Raw genomic sequence first — 19,162 nt, forward strand, 5'->3', positions numbered from 1 at the left:
GCCGATTAGGATGCACAAATGTTTCATCTCTTTTTTGAAGGAAGAGGAAAAGGATGAGAGAGGCTTGTTAATATCACCAGGAAGTAGAATCCCATTGTTGAACGATAAGAGCTTTAAAGAACTTTAAAAAGTTTAGCCTCTCACATCTTCTGAAATCCTCTCCCTTTATTTTGTTTTTCCCAGTGAATGTTGACATCTATATGTCCTACAGCAACATAAGTCCATGCAACAAGTGATGATCCCATCCCTCCCTTTTGATAAACAAGAAATCAAATAAGAACACGACTTTTATAAGCTGCCTTGTTATACAAAATTTCTTGGAAAATGATAAATTATAAGGGTACTATACATGGCATGTTGCAACCCCGTAGAGAAACCCCAGCCTTTTAAGATGTGTGCTCGATTGATTCGATAGTGAAAAGCTGTTAGGAGGTTTCCTTTGGAATTTCGATCTCATCCACAGGGAAATATTTGGCAAGAAACCTTATTCCTTAGATCAACCGATGATACCTTACTTAGTCAGACATATCCGTCCACAAACTGCCATACATCATTTATGCGAAAAAAACAAGATTGATATTTTCCTTTTTATTTCAGCAAGACCAGATCGCAATCTGCTTCAAGACTTCAGAATACATTCCCCCCATCCCCTCGATCCCCGGCATCTTCTTAATTCACATCTCCCCCATACCGATCCCCAGACGCCCCCATCAAGCATGTTAACATCAAGAACCAAAATCTTAATTGGCATCTTAAACGGAGGCACATTACTCCCCACTGGAGTGTCCAGTGTCTGCGTAGAATGTCTCAATTTCCCTCGCTCTCGCTGCATGCATGAAAGGTATTTTCCTCTTTTGATTTTCATGTTTTTGTTTCGTTTTTCTCGGTTGCAGGTTACCAAGGTCCCAGTGGAGGAGTGCGAACTGTATACCACTTTTGAGGATTGCGTAGGAGGAGGATCGAGAGGGCAGGATGTCGTCGGAGACCCCTACTGTGGATGGTGTACTCTCTACCAGAGGTGAGGCCATGTCGGGGGAGGGAGAGGGTGGGGGGGCCAGAACCTTGCATTCTGAGTATCTCCTTAGTCCGATATATCCAAGAATTCTGACTTATGTGACTTGGAAGTTGAACCACAAACAATTTCCCACAGGGGGGGGGGGTCATCAAAACTTTGAGAAAATCCAGATCAACAGGACTTACCTCATCAAACAACCAACCGAATATATTATTTGCATTATTGTTTCTATATAATCATCATTTTTTATATTTCATTCTTTGTTAAACATGTACTTTTAAAAATAAATTCCTTGAAAGGATGTCAGATATCAACCAAAATAGATTAACTTAAAACAAACTCTAACGTGAACACTACTTGAATGGATTCTCTGAATCACTTTCACTTCTACCAGGTTAATGACCTTACAATATTTGAACTTGACTTGGAATATGATTTAATATAAACTCCTTTTATTTCCATTAAGAGGAATATTGACTGGACTCCTGTTATCACATAGGCCCGTAAATTCTGAAGTCAGGTTTAATTTAGACCATGGTCTCACTGTGCTAAAATTATGGGAAGCCAAAAGTGTCAAAATTTTGTATTAAGTTGTACATTTCTTATATTTACTGTGCTCTTTCCTGATTCATTGATGGTGAAGATGATCATCTATTTATACATCCTAGACAATTTTGAATGATTTGAGAGCCAAATGAGCTGAAATATGATATCTCTACTGTTAGTGATTTATGTAATAATTGGCTTTCCATACTTAAACCACAATATTTAACCTGAGTTCAGAAAATGGGCCAAGGTGTTTGTCGAAGCTCTGGTTCATCAGTTGGTTGAATCAGGGCTAATCATGCCTGAATTACCTTTTCATATCACAAAAAGATTCAATATAATAAACTATCGCCTGGCAGAACACCATGAAATAGATCAATCACATCACATTCTCTTCATACTATTTGTATTATTAGGATGGTATTATGCTCATAGTATATGATAATGAATGGTGTGATTAAACCAAGACTACTAGGCATGAAAATCTTTTTATCAGTGAACCATGAAATGATGAATCGATGACTCTTTGCAAACGGTGAATCTTTTGGATGTTTATGAATTCATTGTCATTCGTCAAATATTGGTTTAGTTGCCGGTGAAAGAAAATCTCACTTGTTTGCCTTGAAGAAATTTTGACAAATCTGCAATATGAGCCTTGTGCAGATAGGCAAGGCAAGGTGACAGACAGATAAACAGATAAAAGGTGCTCTTTAGGGGGCTAGATCTCAAGTTAGTGTATTAAAGAGAAAATCATTTTTTTTGGGGGGGGGATTATAGTTATTATATTATTAAATCAAATTAATATGAGTAGGGTTATGACTCTATAGATGCAATGAATTGTTGAATGCAATTTCATCTGTTTTTGCTAGTTTCTTTTCTCAGTTCTTTAGCAATTGTGCTTTTTACAAAATTAAAGGAAAATATACTAATCAACTGATGAAAAATAAAACAGAGATGAATTGCTCTTAATACTATGATGCTGTTTTAATGACTATAACTCATCTGGACAAGAGAGGTACATGAAAAAGAAGGAAGGAGAAATTGTACCTGTTTGGGAGCTAGCTTGTACTTCAAATTCAAAGGAGGCTTTGAAGTTCAGTTCATAGTCATGATAAGAATCCAGATATCTTAATATATGTAATGTGGTGTTGGTTTCATGAAATCCCCGTAGGGCCCTGCAAAAGTTGATTCAATTTAGCCTGCTGGTGTGGAAAGCACACAATTTAAAGGCAGCAACTCTCGAATGTCACATTGTATTTTATCTGAAACATGATTTAGTTTTCTTTTTTTTATGCAAAAGAATGTTATTGCAGACCGACTTCTAAAATGATGTGTAATTGAATATTATAGTTGCATGAGTAATATTCCGTCTGTGAATCCATAAATGTATGAATTTTCAACGATGTACATTGTAGGGTGTTTGCTTTAACATTTTGTGGGAGGAATTGGTTCGAGCTGTTATTCTGGGTGATTGAATTTGTGTGCCGATCATTTGATAATGTTTGCGCAGCTCTCAACTTTTTATGTTCACAATCAAATATTAAGAGATATTTAGAACGATACTCGGTGTAGGTGTGTAGAAAGGGTAAAAGAAGATGATGGAGGGAGCATGTGATAGAAAAGGAGATAGATAGATAGATGTAGATAGATAGAGATAGATATATACATGAAATAAATATGCGTACATGTATATCTACATATACAAGTAAAATGAAATTAGAGCCAAACATAAAAAAAAGCATGAATGAATGAGGGAGAGAGATGGGTGGGGGGGGGGCGAGGATATATATGAAGAGGGAGGAATGATAGCAGGGAGGTTAGGTTGTGAGAATCAATGTCAATCCTAGGCATAAACTTGTACTGAAGAGAGAAGCAAGTAAAGTAGAAGTGGTTGACAAGTGCTTGTCCCAAGTTCATGGAATGTTTTGTCTGAAATGTGATAGAGAAGTGGTGGGTATTTGGATAGCTACAGGTGTTGTTATGACTAGAACTGCCAAGGCTAGTCACTCCAACTGCAGTATGTGCTTTCCTTTGGCGTTCTAACTAGATGATGTGCATGTAATGGATACTTCATAAGAATTGTAGATGATGGGACGCAGGGCTAGTGTGCATATACAAGTACATCTTGCCATATGCACTATTCATTCTTTGCCGATGTTTTTAGAATTTCATTTCCCCCTAATATTCTATAAAACTTCTCTCTCATTTGTTTAACCATCAATCTGCTAAGCTGTCTTCTTGCAGGGTTTTGATAGCATTTTTCTTCTTTTCATTTTGTTATCATCTCACAGAAATTTAAATGCAAAATGTTATTTACATTTTGTAGACAAGACCATTTTTATGATTTTGCCAACCAAAGGTACTGTTGCCAGAGGTATTATTTGATTTTCTTTCTTAAAAAATTATTATCAGATTCCTATGCACCTACCTTATTAAATGATCAAGCTTGTTTGATGATGGGAGCATTTCTGTTATCAATCTCTTGATTTCAAGTTTTCCCCTTTTAAAATTGATATTCATTTGTCGATTAAACTAACTGAAAATTTGAAATCAATCTTAAAATATTTTGTACAGGTGCACTAGAGGGGTTGAATTTGAATGCCCAGGTGTGGAGAACCCAAGTCTACCTCATCGCTGGCTGACCATGGATGATGAAAATACAAGAATAGAGAAAATATCCCCTCCAAACACCGACAGTGGAACAACCATGATGGTAAGTGGTACTTCATTTATTTCCTTAAGTGGAATCAGTGTTGATCTACAATTAGTAGTGTAAATTTTGTTTTCTCAATAATTTTTTTCAACTGCCTCCCTTTATGGATCAATTACCACATTATTTGATACTTTTGACAAACGCTTGTTATTTAAAGGAAGTATATTAGGATTTTTAAAATCTATTGCTATTGTGAAATTAATCTTTCTAATTCAATTATGAAAATTTTCATTAAAAGTTTTTTTTATAATTCAGTAGTTCTCTGGGAGAGGGGGAATTAATTTGACCTATTTTTAGCCTTGATGTATAGACCCACTACCTTAATTTTTGTAGCATTTAAAAAAATATTTGTATTTTCTTTATAATTTTTTTAAAACATTTCACAGCCCTTTAGGTTACATCACTTTAATAAATCCACCTGCACATGAAGATATATGGACATTGCTTATATATTTTCATTTTGTTTATTCATATACTTTATTTTACTAATGAGGTTTAAATTAAATCAAATTCATCTTCACAGCTTCACATCACTGTCCTAAACCTCCCTGCCCTCGACAATCAAGAAGCATACCAATGTATTTTTGGTGAGCTCGGAGACCGGCCCGCTGCGGTAAACACCACCATCCCCAGCAGAACGGTAGTGACTTGCTACACCCCTCCCAACATTCCAGAGCCTGTGGATGGTAAGTTGACATTTTACTAGTTTATACTTGATTGGGAACAGAATGCAAAGACTTAAACATTGAAATGCTTCCTCCCTTTTAGCACTGCTCTACCACTTGAACGTTTTCAGTTTGGTTTTGATGAAGTATTGTCCTTCACACATTTTCTTTTCTCAAATAAAAATGTTCTTTTTGATGAATTACACAAATAATTATTCATGTGCTTTGTGGTATTCCTGTTATGTTCAATGTTCTTATTTGATCAATATCTAGGAAGGTTTCCAATAATGCATGCATACTTGTGTAGACTGGCTTTATTTTAATATTCATTAAGAGTTAGAAAGGCACCTGTGATGTACTATGTAATATGAGTAAAACATATATTTTGCTGTCAGCATTCTTGTCCATCAAACTCACCATTTGATATTGGAATAGTGACTTAGCACAGGCTGTGGTGTGATGAGAGCAGATTCTTATATTTGAGCAATTATGCCCTGAGCATGAATTCTGGATAAAGCAGACCTCGGTTTCCATGGGAACAATATTAACAGTAATCCCTTAAATGCCACTTTTTATGTCATTAGCACTTTGTGAATTAAATGTAGATTTATGTATTAAAATTGAAAGTTCAGTGAATATCAGCATATTTGTTTCAGGGTTGTTTGATTTGCTGGGTATATTTATTAAATTAGATGGAAGAGGTAGATTGTTATATGCTCTATGATGCTTTTATTTTCTCTCATACTCACCACTTAAAATGTCTTCCGAACACCTCCTTGAAAGTAAATTAAGAAAAATCTCAAGTGTCTGTGGAATATTGCTGTATATCATATCATATTACAAAACAAGTTTTGATGTAACAAATGCTTTGTGAAGCCACTTATAGTATAGTTTTTATTTTTGTTGTTGCTTCTAAGTAGTAATTCTTTTTGGATATTTCTATGAGTTGGGGAAACAGATACAGTTTCGAAACTCTAAAAATACAAAGAACACTCAAAGGAACAGAAAACTGGTGAATTAAAGGCTGGTGGTCAGTTCGTACAGGCCTTGTTGAAACTATGTTCTTTAAAGGGATGGTGTAGGCTGAAAATATTAATATCTAAATAAATTCACAGAGCAAAATGCTGAAAATTTCATCAAAAACGGATAACAAAGTTATTGAATTTTAGAAGTTTATAATTATTTTGTGAAAACAGTTATATGCACATTGTCATGAATGTTTATTAGGTGGGCTGCTGATGTCACATCCCAACTTTCCCTTTTCTTATGTTATTACATGAAATCATAAATGTTTTATTTCTTTCATACAGTGAAAATTATGTAACTCCATTATGATGAAATAATTTGTGGCAATAAAGAACTATTGCACCTAATCAGTTGTCAATCCAGTTGTTTTAGTTCTTGGTAGAAAAATTTGGAATAAACCTAATTTCATATAATAAATTACAAAAGAACAAGTGGGGATATGGCATCATCAGCCCACCTAATGAATATTCATAAAGGCATGTCTAGAACTGTTTCACTGGAATAATGCAAATCTTTAAAATTAAATAACTTTGTTTTTTGTTATCCGATTTTGATCAAATTTCAGCATTTTGCTCTCTGAATTTTACTGTTTTTATCGAGAAAGAAATATTTCCAGAAAGATTTTACTCCACAGTAAGTCTATCCATATAGTCTGATTAACATAAAAAAACTTTTTTTCAAACAGGATTTACACAAGTGGAGCTCACGCTGAGGCACACCAAGACAAATGTGGACGTTGTTTCCACAGACTTCTTTTTCTACAAGTGCAGTACCTTTTCTACATGTTCTGAGTGTGTTGCGCAGGACTTTGGCTGCAATTGGTGTGGCTATGAGAACATGTGCACGGTCAATCTTGGTCAGTGTGAACCTGCTGGAATCATCTATGGTGTAGGGGTGAGTTGGCCTCTTGATGATATTATATAATCAGTAATAATAATTTTCTATTCAGTATAATTTCTAATAAGATTTATGCACAATGAGAATTATAAAATTTTGATTATTCTTGATTGTCAGTTATTCTGATATCTCGATTATAATGATAATTGTTATGACAGTGATTCATCATCAATATTGGTTGACGTGTCAATGGATGATGTATGCATTCTTCATTGATTGTTCTTCCTTGTATGAATTTATTGAAATTCTGATTTTTTTTGTTTTTACTATATTCGGATCAAAATAAATAGTAATGTTTTAATGGAAGAACATATAACCTATTTGAAGGTGATTTAGATATGCATGATGAATTTATGTAGTAAATGTGTTCGCGAAAATGTTAAGTTATAAGATATTTTAAAATTTTTCACTGGAATTATTATCGGAGTCTGAGTTTCTACGTGTATGCTTTTTAAAAGTGATTATTTCCATTTCTGTGAAAAATGTTTTCTGTTTTTAGTCAGCCACTTCTTCACCTGATAACTTGGTTGGTCAAGAATACTGCCCCCGTGTTGATCTTGGAAACGATACCGAGATATTGATACCAGCTGGAATTCTACAGGATGTCCAGCTCAATGTTGCCAATTTGCTGACTCCTCTGGTGAGAATCTTTAAGGATCACAACCTTATTGTTTTGAAACTGAATTATGAAATTGACACAAAAAGGAATAGACTTCTTCCTTGTTGTGATAATAGTGATAGTAGTGATGTCTACACCTTTTTTGACATATAAAATGATAAGATTCCTATAAATTTTTTTTATGTTAGCATGCATAATAATAATAATAATAATAATTTACATTTATATAGCGCTTATTACAATAGTTTCTAAGCGCTTAACATTTATATCTTATTATTAAGAGCATAATGAATTATATCACATTACGTCGCATAATATTACATTAAATTACATTACGTTAAAGTAAATTGGAAGACATTATAATAAACAAAGAAAACAGATGGGGTGACATGGAATTAGTGAATCAAACTACAGTCCATTGAATAGATATGTTTTGAGTCTGATCTTGAAGGTGTCTACAGAAGGAGAATCACGGATTATCACTGCATATATCCTTTCATACTTTGGTATCTAGTGTTGAATTTATCTGTTTACATAGTTACTGAAAATGAAATATGTCTTGAAAATTGAAGTCACATATCATGTTATAGAAAGAGGAAATCAAATGGAAGGTTAAACCATGAAAACCTGCTATATTTTGAATTATCTGCAGTCATTGGCCTCTTTGTAGTGCAAGCCATTTGTCAAAAAAATTGTTTTTGTAATGCTTATCTCTCTGGTTTATCTCTCAAATTTGTTAAGACCATTTGACATAGCAATCAGTGTCACACCTTTATGTGTTCATCTATCATTGGCAATCATTTTATTTTTTTTCTAAGTACTCCATTTTTATTCTTTTTTAAACTGTGAATTGTCAGTATTTTATGATTCCATTAACTCTTATCTATAAAGAATACTATAAAGAATACTTACTACAAAATTGCAGTTTATGAAATACCACACCACACTGAAACCAATTTAAATTTTAAGGCATGAAAAATGTGTTAATGAAGACAGAAATCATTTCATTACCTTAAAATTGGGCAATATCCACTTCCATTTAATTCATGGACGAATGTCTTCCAACGGCTGATAAATTAATGATTGTGATATCTCCTTGAGATTCTCTTTTCAATTATCATTCTGACTTCTCTTTGCAAGTGAGTAACTCAATCGATCAATTGATAATTGATACATGTTTGTTGTCTATCTATCAGGGCGCCCAGACCAGTGGTTACCAGTGTGTTTTTGAGTATGAAGGCAAAGAAGTGTCCGTCCAAGCTGACTTGGATGGCGATGATCGTCTCGTCTGCCAACAACGTGAGGTGAGTTTCCGTGAGAGATGACATGGATGGGTGTCTGAGCTATGAAACTTAAGGCCAACGGTTCACACTCCACAAGAGTATCGGCAGATTGGACAGATATTATTATTAATAATAATGATGATAGTCATACTTGTTTGTGTAGCACTTAACACCTATTTTGTAGGAAGAAGCGTTGTGCAGTGTTGTACAGTGTAATTGCCCTGGCTAATTTCATTTATTGTCATCATTGTCATATAAACCACTTCAAAACAACGTGTCCATAAAAAATTCGATGATGAAATATACCACAGCTTATTTTGCATGCAATTATTATTTATCCTGGGGGATGTTTCACAAAGATTTAAGTATGACTTCAGTCACACTTAAATGCTGACGCGTATATAATATGCAATGCGCGATCTTATTGAGAGATACGCATTAGCGCGCATCCTCATGACACGATCTGACCATTGCGATCAGGCCTTTCATACAGTAAGCAACTCGGTATTTAAGAGTGACTCTAAGTCATACTTAAATCTTTGTGAAACACCCCCCTGGTCCTCTTTTATTTTACTTTGAATTTGTGGTACATCAACTGAGTGGTAAAATATTATTATGAGATTAATCTGTTGAATTCACTGACCTGTCCTAAATTGAACCATTACCCATTACTATCATAATCAGTTTAAGCTACAATGTATCTTAAACTTGGCATTTACATTGCTCAATAAGAGCCTAGGTAGATTCTATTTCAGAATATGTCCAAGAATATGTTGAAGAATAGATGTTGTGATATATTCCTAATTATGTCATCAAGAATATATCCAAGACTATATCACACATAATAAATTAAAAAATATAACCTTTTGAATATTCCTAAGAAAACATTGCCAAGAATGGATCCCTAATTTATGAATATTCTCTCTTTTTTTACAGATATTATATTGAAATACCTTTAACAAGGGATAGTAGGAAATTGTAATTCATTTACAGTTGAGCCTCAATTTAAGACGATAATTTTTTTAGAGGATGTGTAAGCTATTCTCTCAGATATGCTTCATCCTGTTTTGATATTAGACACCCTAATGATATACAACATACTCGGAAAGGAAGTGATCATACTGTTTTTTAACAATTTTCTGGGCCATAGAATCGTTTTAAACAAGAATGTCTCCTAATGTTATTTTTTATCAATTCAAACTCTTAGCTGATCTTTAATTAAAGCACCATGATCAATTCAATTTTGTTTGGCAAATTAAAGCAATCAAGAAGTTACAAAGTAAACAAATACAGAAATACAATAAAATACGAAAATAACATTAAATCAACACTGTTTAAAAACATAAGTATTAGCTAAAGGCCTGCACACCATAAAAGTACGTACACCTGAAAACACACATTGCAACATAAGAATAAGGAAAGTGAGAAAGAAAAATTAGATAAGAGAGGACTAATAGAATCATAATAAGAGTGAGAGCGAGAAAAGAGGAGTCTACTCAGCCAAAGATGATAGTTTTTCGAAAATTCAATGATACCAATGATATAAAGCCATTAAGCAATCCACAATATATTAGAAACTTCTTATCTGGAATTAGTGTTTTTATTTCCTTGAGCTATTGTGACATGTAAAAAAAAAATGCTGTGAAATAAAACTACAGGAATAATATTTACTTTCACAATACTTGAACATAATTCACTTCCGAAGTAAACTATCGAATGATGTCTTATAAATGTTATCAGAAATAACATGGGCTTGAAGAAATGCTGTGAAAACACAAATTAAGACAAATATCTGATGACGCACATCGCAGTGCTACAATTGGCATTTTCATTCATTTCATGAAATATTTTCTTGTATAGTCAAACCTGTGTTAGTGGCCACCTGTCTATTGCGGTCACCTGCCTATAGTGACCACTAAAACCGCTTTCCATGGAGGCAGATTGTGTGTATAAGAAACCTGTCTATAGCAGCCACCTGTCTATAAAGGCCACATTTTGTGTTTCCCTTGGGTGGTCACTAAAGACAGGTTTCACTGTATTTGTTTTTCTTCTATAATCTTAATGAAGTAAAATTTTTAGATTGATCTTTGTCATCAGGTGAATCATTTCCCATTACCTGCAAATTTTTCACCAGTCTTACAAGTGTACATGATCATAAAATACACCCAACCAATAATGAGTTTCTTTTGATGATAGGAAAATTGTGTTTGAGTAAAGTGTTTGTATTTCCTTCCTTTATCCCCTGCCTCTAATCCAGATATTAAAATTTAGCACTCTAACCCATGTCTACTAGAACCTTGTACTCCCTGCATAAAACATATGGAGATTCAGTAGTTAATGTCTTAGAGTATAAAGAATATCCTTCTTTTGTTTTGTGGGGGGGGGGGTATTTTTCCAATAAATTCATGGCATAATAGGAAATAACTTCACTCATGAATGCTATGAGGAAGAATGATATTTGTCCGAACAATACTATTTTTTTCTGCCATAAAACAATTTGGCAATGATATTCTTTATCCGGTTTCAAGAAAGATGTGTCAACTTCAGAAAGGTCTTGTTTCAGTTTTGGAGATATCTCTCATGATTACAAAGTGGACGGTTGCCATATTCTTGTGTTATTGTTATTTAACCTTGGTATATATTTTTGAAGAGAAGATATATTGTGGGACTGTTTCCTTTCGTGTGAGCCAGAGCAAGATATCTTATGCTGTTATTTTATCTAAACAGTAATCAAAGATTTCGCCTGCATGGTCTCCTTTCATTAAAGCTTTACAATTGAACAACAGCAATTGTCTTGATCAGTCAATTGAGCAATATATCTACTCACTTATGACTGGCTATTCATTGTCAGAGTCCAACTTTCTGAAAGGTTATGTGTAACATGTTTTCCCTTGTAGAAGTAACCAATCCCACATCGGTTGCTCTTTATACAGTATTGGAATCCTTTGTACATCTCATTAATTAATCTTTGATATATATTGTTGTTTTATTGTCCAACTTGATGGAAATTCATTTTGCTCACATGCAAACATCCAAATTTCAACACCAAGAAAATATACATAAATCACAGAGACAAAAATACAAAATGTTGACATGCACATAATACATGTTTCATTCTTATGCGTAAGTTGATAATCAGAAAAGTATGAGATCATTATTGTAATAAGAACAATAAGTTTTCAGTATTATTAAATTTTGGATCATTTTTCAAATTTTTGTACATTTCCAAGTATATGGATGATGGGAAATTACTACTACAATTAGAAATTAAAATAACCATAGGAACAATTGAAGAACATTAATTGATACTTTTATTTCTGATCTCTTGCAGTATGACTATAATGCAGCAAGCAACACTGTTACAGGATCTATGACTGTTACATGGAACAATGAGTATGTCATCACGGATAAAGAGATACCAGGTAACTGATAATTTATTCATGAATCATTAAAAAAAGGCAAATATTTAGTTTCAATTGTGTGCTTGGATGTTTGATATGTAATTATTTGAGACCATTTACCGTTTCAGTATTTTGAATAAGATGTTATTAACTGTATGATATTATCTCACCAAGTAGCCCTGAAATGGGCTCTGTATAGTTCAGAATTCATTTCAATTCACATATTTCATATGTGCCTAATACTTTCAATTTGCTTGCATCTTTCAGTTATCCTGTACAAGTGTGCCGTTGACCGCGCAAACTGTGGGCTCTGCTTGAGTGCCGATCCCAAGTTCCAGTGCGGCTGGTGCAGTAGTGAGTTTGAATGTGGGATCGCATCTCAGTGCCAGGACAATGACTGGTTGATTGGTGAGGATGCTGTCTGCCCGGACCCAACAATCAGAGAGGTATGGTCTTCCATCATGCCCTGATTTTTTTTCTCTTCTTGTTTATGATAATGATGGTGATGATGATGATGGTGATGGTGATGATGATGATGGTGATAATGATGATGATGGTGGTGGTGGTGGTGGTGATGGTGATGGTGGTGGTGATGGTGATGATGATGATGGTGGTGGTGATGATGATGATGATGATGGTGATGATGGTGGTGGTGGTGGTGGTGGTGATAATGGCGATGATTATAATGATGGTGGTGGTGATAATGATGATAGTGATGATAATGTTGGTGATTATGATGGGTTAAGATGTTATGGTGAAGATAGCATTTATGGTAATATTTGTTGTGTTGAGGATGAATATGTGAAGTCTTGTGGGGGTGGTGAATTTACATGGCAAAACAGTATCTATTTCAATATCTATTTCCTCCATCCTCTAGATCTCACCAATATCTGGTTACTTTGCTGGTGGGACCAATCTTACCATCAAAGGCTACAACCTTGGCTTGACTGCTGCAGACATCACCAGGATCACTGTAGCCGGTATAGAATGCATCAAGGATGAGGCTTCTTACATCACCGCTCTCCAGTAAGTGCCCATCATACCTTGACTATATGATCTGAGATCTGAGTAGTGTTTCACGAATGTTTTGTCAGTGATACTCAACAGACAACTGTTATAAGCTACTAAAATCCTTGCATCTGATTGGTTGAGACCAAATTAGTCAACAAAAATCACTGACAAAACCTTTCGTGAAACCTCTCAACGGTCGGGCCAGAGACCTGCATAAGTGTGTCGCTGCCTACTACTTGAACTTTTCAGGTTTGGATACATTGTAGGCTAAATCGATCAACTTGAGTGCTAAATTTATTGCATAGATTAACTGATCCAATGACATACAGAATCCTATTTGCAAATCAGTTATTAATTCAATATGATTTGATATTTGATTCGCAAGAAATATGAAGGAATGTTAAGATAGACAAGGTTCAAGGTTTTATTCATATCAAACATACCACATTTTCAACAATATCAACAACTCAGTACAAACAATAATGTTATGCAATACAAATTATTATAGGTAAGCATAAATAAATATCATAAAATATGAAAAGTGTACTTAATATAACAATAGAAAAAAAGTACTATAATGCATTCTTGTAAATGGTTGTAATATAATGACAAAGAAAGAAAATGTGAGGTATGGACATGGGGAGCCAAAGGTAAAAGCAGACATCTCCACCAACCAAATCACAACTGCTTGTATCAATAGGAATGTTTCAATATTTGAGAGATGCGTTTTGAGCAAGATTTTAAAATAGTACTGGTAGTTAGTATTGAGAACGTGTGCAGAGTTATCATTACATTGAATATGTTGAATATATAAACAATGATACATGTTAAAATGTTTTTATTGTTCAGTTGATAGAATCATCAAATTGATTGAAATGTTAGATGTTGTATAAGTAAATTGAACTATCATTGTACATATGAAAATCTTGAAAGAGGAAAATATGTGAATTGAATGAAAAAATGAATTGAATTGAATAAAATATTAAATGTGTTATTTTTTATTTCTTCCACAGAATAAGCTGTACTACCCAATCCTCTTCCAGACCACACTCTGGGTATGTAGAGATGACCATCGGTAACACTGGTGGACAAATGTATGTGGCTACCTCTCAAAGTCTCTTCAGATACGTGGTAAGTTATTTATACAGGATGCAGGGCGCGACAAACCCGCTTGCCCGCTTGCCCGGGGCAAGTGAAAATGACGTGCGGGCAAGCACTTCTCAAAGTCAATTGCCCGATCGGGCAAGTGGTTGTTGCGTCTTTTTTTCTGTACCGTACCTCGTTTTTCCATAAATCATCCAAAATCCACACTCAAAATCATGAATATAAGCCCGAGTAGCGCAGTTTCAAATTCCGAAATTGCGTTATTTTTTCTGTACCACGTATTTCCATACATGGTACGGTACCAGGTATGAAAAAAATCAACGCAATGGCCGGGAAACAGTTGAATGTAGTATAGGGGTCCATTATGACTACCACCATGTGCAATTTCTAATGCACATTTTCCCCCTTCCGATATCACGATTCTGTGATAAAATAATTAGAATTACACAGGAAATAAATCACAGAGTCTAGTAACCTCGCATTGGTGAGTTGTCATTCGGCTTTGCTTTTCAAAACGGCCTATTAACATCCAAAATAACTTGCCGTATTTGTTAATTATAACTTAAAATTCATTTGTTTCCCTTTTTGAGGGGATGAGGTAAATATCAGACAATAAATCATCAAACAAAATCAAACTATTTCACAAGGCCGGCGGGAGGCTCACACACGTGCGCATACTAGCTAGCCAGTCTGAGCTCTGTCTCTCTGCCAGAGCTCTGGGGGACAATTCGCTCAGTAAAGGCCTCAATGATGGTGATTTTCTGTTTCAGACAGAGTTTACATTTCGGGTATATTATTCAAAACTTCCAATAAAGTTTGATGATTTCTTCATTGTCATGTATATTTAAGTTATTAATGAATACATTCTCATTGAATTTAGACTCCCCCATAGAGAAATGCAATTTTCGTAGAAGTCTGCGTTTTCAAAGAACTTCAGGAAAAGTTAGGGTATGTGGGCCTTTATTACATGGCGGTGATGGCCGAGTACAGGTTATTGTACTGGAATAGGCAAAGTAGAAATTAGATATTGAATTCATTTATATCAAAGTTCAACTCACAGTCACACCCACACAAACACATGCACACACACACACACACCCAAGATTCTAAGCATAGTGAAAAAATTACTTAAAAATCATACAATATTAAACAATGTTAGTAATAATTCATTAATAAGTGAACAGGTATTCCTCAAAATAGAAAAAAAAGTAGCATGTGAAAACATGTAGATCAAAATTATTGACCGAGTGCAACATCATAAAATGATGAAGAAAAGACTTGATGGTTTCCAACTAATTTTTTTTTTTAAATCAAGGAAATTAGGAAAATAGATGACCATTTCATGGATTTAAAGATACAAAATGTGAAATATTAGCCACTCCACTTTTGATGATAAAACAATTTTTTCCGAGTTTTAGGCCTACGTTGCTGAAAACATCCTTTTCAATGTGTGTTCTTTTATACTGGACATGATTCTCAATTGTTATTTTGTATACCTTAATAAAAATAAGAGTAGTGCCGTCATAATGAAAAAATTATTTTAAAAATTGGGCAAGCAGTTTTTTCTATCGGGCAAGCAAATTTTTTCATCACTTGCCCAATAGGGCAAGTGACGAAGAAATTTTTTGTAGAGGCCTGCAGGATGTATCTTTCTCTTATATACAGTGGTGCTAAAAAGTTAGTAAACCCCTCCAGAAAATGGATATATTTCAAAGTGTTCAAGTTCTGCCATCTATTAGATAATTTAATTGTGTAGTCAGGTGATAAAATATTACATTAGATAAAGTTTGTTTAGTCAGGTGATAAAATATTACATTAGATAAAGTTTGTTTCTCTGGGCTCGTCAAACGTTGTAGTGTCGTCTCCATTCAACATTCAGCATGTAGGAATGCATTTTCTGGTTGGTTTCACCAACTTTGTAGCACCACTGTGTAATCGTTCTATTTCAACGTTGCATAAGATCACGGGAGGATGTATGGCTTGTGGCAAATCCTTGAAGGAGTCTCTGGTATCTGCTCTCTGCCATAACTTCAATGTTTTGATGATCCTTCTTGTTCCCTCCTATCCCACAGTTGCCAAAGATCACGGGAGTCAGTCCTACCTACGGTCCAGCTTCTGGAGGTTCTCTGGTCTCCATCCTGGGCCACAACCTTGATGCTGGTAGCAGCAGTGTGGCCAATCTCGTTGGTGTTTCCTGTCAAATCGTAAGGTAGGTCCTTTCTTCATTAATTGTTCATTCATGTAATATTTGGTTATTCAGATGAGAACGGATGTACATGTAACCACCCCGAAATTTTATTTGTCCGCTGTATCCATTTGAATACGTTTTTTGTCCACCAGCCAATGGGACCAGGACGTAAGAACAAAATCATTGCTTCTGATTCAGGAACGTAGTGACAGTAAGAACTTCTGCTATGTTGTTGATGCTGTTTTTGTTGTTTTACTGCCGTCGCACTAAGTAGGCAGGCAGAAATCAACAGTGGAATGAATTCAATATTGACATACCTCAACTGATGCATGTATATAGCTCTGTGTACAGAGTTTAGGACATCAATGTGGCTGGCGTGAACCTGTTTCTGCAAGACAATGTTAAAGGGACTTCCTGTCACAACCAGCTGCAAGTTATGAATTATTACGATCGCCGTAGTTATCAAGAAATTCAATTTATTATTGAATTGGGTTAACCCTTTTTCATGTCTTTCTGCCAAGATTCTCATCCATTAGTAAGTAGGACCTTCCCTTGTGTAATATGACGTGAAGTTCAAACAAGATATTTTTCATCTCCTTCCAGTGCTTCACCGTCCGAGGTACTCTGTCTGAGCGGTCCAGCTGAGGTCGGAACTGAAGGCTATGTGAGCATGACGGTGGATGATCACTACGTAGAGGGGTCATCTGTGTTTCAATACCGGTCTGATCCAGTTATAACCAGAGTCAGTCGGTTCAGCAGCATCAACAGGTATGATGCTGAGTTTTTCTGACACAATTCTTTTCTTTACAAAAGGCGGTTTAAGGTATTGCATATGAGAGAAAATTCCTCACTAAATAGACATGATTCAGAGTTTTGTACTTGGTGTAACTGTCAAAACCTCAAAATAATTGTTATTAGAAAAATGAAATGTTTCAGCATGTCATAGACATTTCAAGGTTCTCTAAACGAAGCATTTTAACTTTAAACAGATTTGCATTGAAATATTGTCTCCTTTTAATTACCCTTAGAGAAGTTATCATTTAGAACTTAAATAACAAATCCTGAATATGTATTTAATTACATATATTTGTTCTTTTAATCTTTCCTTTTTTAGTGGATCCCTTGAACTAGATGTTGAAGGTCGAGATTTTGACGTCATCCAGTGGCCTCAGCTTAGTTTCCTCCTTGAGGATGAACAATTCATTTCAGTAAGTACTGACGCCGTGAACTCTGCAATATAAAAGTGATTTCTGTCTTGGTATAATCAGCTTGGTATTGAACATTTTTAAAGGAAATTATAATATTCAACCTCTCAGCATTCAAATGATGTATCTTGACATGTGTACTGTTTTGTTAGCTTTCTGAATCAAATTTATGGAAGTAAAATCTACTTTAAAAATCTCAATAGACATGATTTGTTCTTAGTGATCGTTGATAACATTCCATTCATTCATAAGAGTAACACTTGGATTTCTATAATCTTTATTGTAATTCAGTTATAAATAAAACAAAAATCCTATTTCACTTCAGAAACAAATATTAAAACAAAAAGTCTTTTTACAATAAAGCTTATAATGTACTGTTGATATCTCTCTCTATCTGTAGAACTGCTCAATAAGTGCAGCAACTTCTATGATGTGCTTGACACCAAGCCTGAGTGACCTCAACCTGACCCTACCCCTAGAAGTGCCCATTGCTAACGTGAGCTTCCTATTGGACGGTGTGATGGAGTACACACCCTTGCAGAACAACGGGCAAATCAGCGGTCTCGATGAATACTTCATCTTTGTTTCCGATCCCGTTTTTTATCCGTTTGAGAATCAGAAGCTTGAACTGGAATACGATCAGCGTAAATTTATCAAGATCTCAGTAAGAAACACAATATGCTTTTTTTGTCTTCATTGAAAGCAAATTTACCATTGCAAAAATAATTATGTTATACCTCTGTGTTTTCAAGTTCAGGATTGTGATTTTTCAAGAGTTCAGTTATGAAAAAGAAAGAGTTCAAATTGAAGAAATCATGATGATAAATTTTCTGAAAATGATATCAAAGTCTTATCGTTTAGATTGTCTAATGAAAATAACATGATGAAAAAGCCCAGTACAATCGCACTTGGATTTAGTTAAATCTTTTGTGATCCTTCAGGGTTTTTGTCTCACCTGCGAAGCAAGTGAGACTATAGGCGCCGCTTTTCCGACGGCGACGGCGACGGCGGCGGCGGCGGCGGCGGCGGCGGCGGCGTCAACATCAAATCTTAACCTGAGGTTAAGTTTTTGAAATGACATCATAACTTAGAAAGTATATGGACCTAGTTAATAAAACTTGGCCATAAGGTTAATCAAGTATTACTGAACATCCTATTAGAGTTTCATGTCACATGACCAAGGTCAAAGGTCATTTAGGGTCAATGAACTTAGACCATGTTGGAGGAATCAACATCGAAATCTTAACCTGAGGTTAAGTTTTTGAAATGTCATCATAACTTAGAAAATATATGGACCTAGTTCATGAAACTTGGACATAAGGTTAATCAAGTATCAATGAACATCCTGCATGGGTTTCACGTCACATGACCAAGGTCAAAGGTCATTTAGGGTCAATGAACTTTGGACGAATTGGGGATATCTGTTGAATTCCCATCATAACTTTGAAAGTTTATGGATCTGATTCATGAAACTTGGACATAATAGTAA

At 34.9% G+C, this 19,162-nt stretch overlaps 1 protein-coding gene across 1 annotated transcript in view; it reads left to right on the plus strand.

Moving 5' to 3' along the window:
• The first annotated feature begins 848 nt into the window (after positions 1 to 848).
• LOC121411870 (plexin-A2-like) overlaps positions 849 to 19,162 on the plus strand; it is a 33,005-nt gene continuing 14,691 nt past the window's right edge. Inside the window, exons 1-14 of the mRNA XM_041604755.1 lie at positions 849 to 1,018; positions 4,136 to 4,274; positions 4,798 to 4,960; positions 6,651 to 6,859; positions 7,362 to 7,502; positions 8,678 to 8,785; positions 12,096 to 12,186; positions 12,433 to 12,611; positions 13,043 to 13,191; positions 14,190 to 14,307; positions 16,353 to 16,489; positions 17,072 to 17,236; positions 17,583 to 17,676; positions 18,074 to 18,337. Of these exons, the coding sequence (XP_041460689.1) occupies positions 864 to 1,018; positions 4,136 to 4,274; positions 4,798 to 4,960; positions 6,651 to 6,859; positions 7,362 to 7,502; positions 8,678 to 8,785; positions 12,096 to 12,186; positions 12,433 to 12,611; positions 13,043 to 13,191; positions 14,190 to 14,307; positions 16,353 to 16,489; positions 17,072 to 17,236; positions 17,583 to 17,676; positions 18,074 to 18,337 (2,112 nt within the window). The 5' untranslated portion in view covers positions 849 to 863. The remainder of the gene's footprint in view (positions 1,019 to 4,135; positions 4,275 to 4,797; positions 4,961 to 6,650; positions 6,860 to 7,361; positions 7,503 to 8,677; positions 8,786 to 12,095; positions 12,187 to 12,432; positions 12,612 to 13,042; positions 13,192 to 14,189; positions 14,308 to 16,352; positions 16,490 to 17,071; positions 17,237 to 17,582; positions 17,677 to 18,073; positions 18,338 to 19,162) is intronic.

Source organism: Lytechinus variegatus, chromosome 3 (assembly GCF_018143015.1).
Source record: "Lytechinus variegatus isolate NC3 chromosome 3, Lvar_3.0, whole genome shotgun sequence".
Taxonomy (NCBI): Eukaryota; Metazoa; Echinodermata; class Echinoidea; order Temnopleuroida; family Toxopneustidae; genus Lytechinus; species Lytechinus variegatus.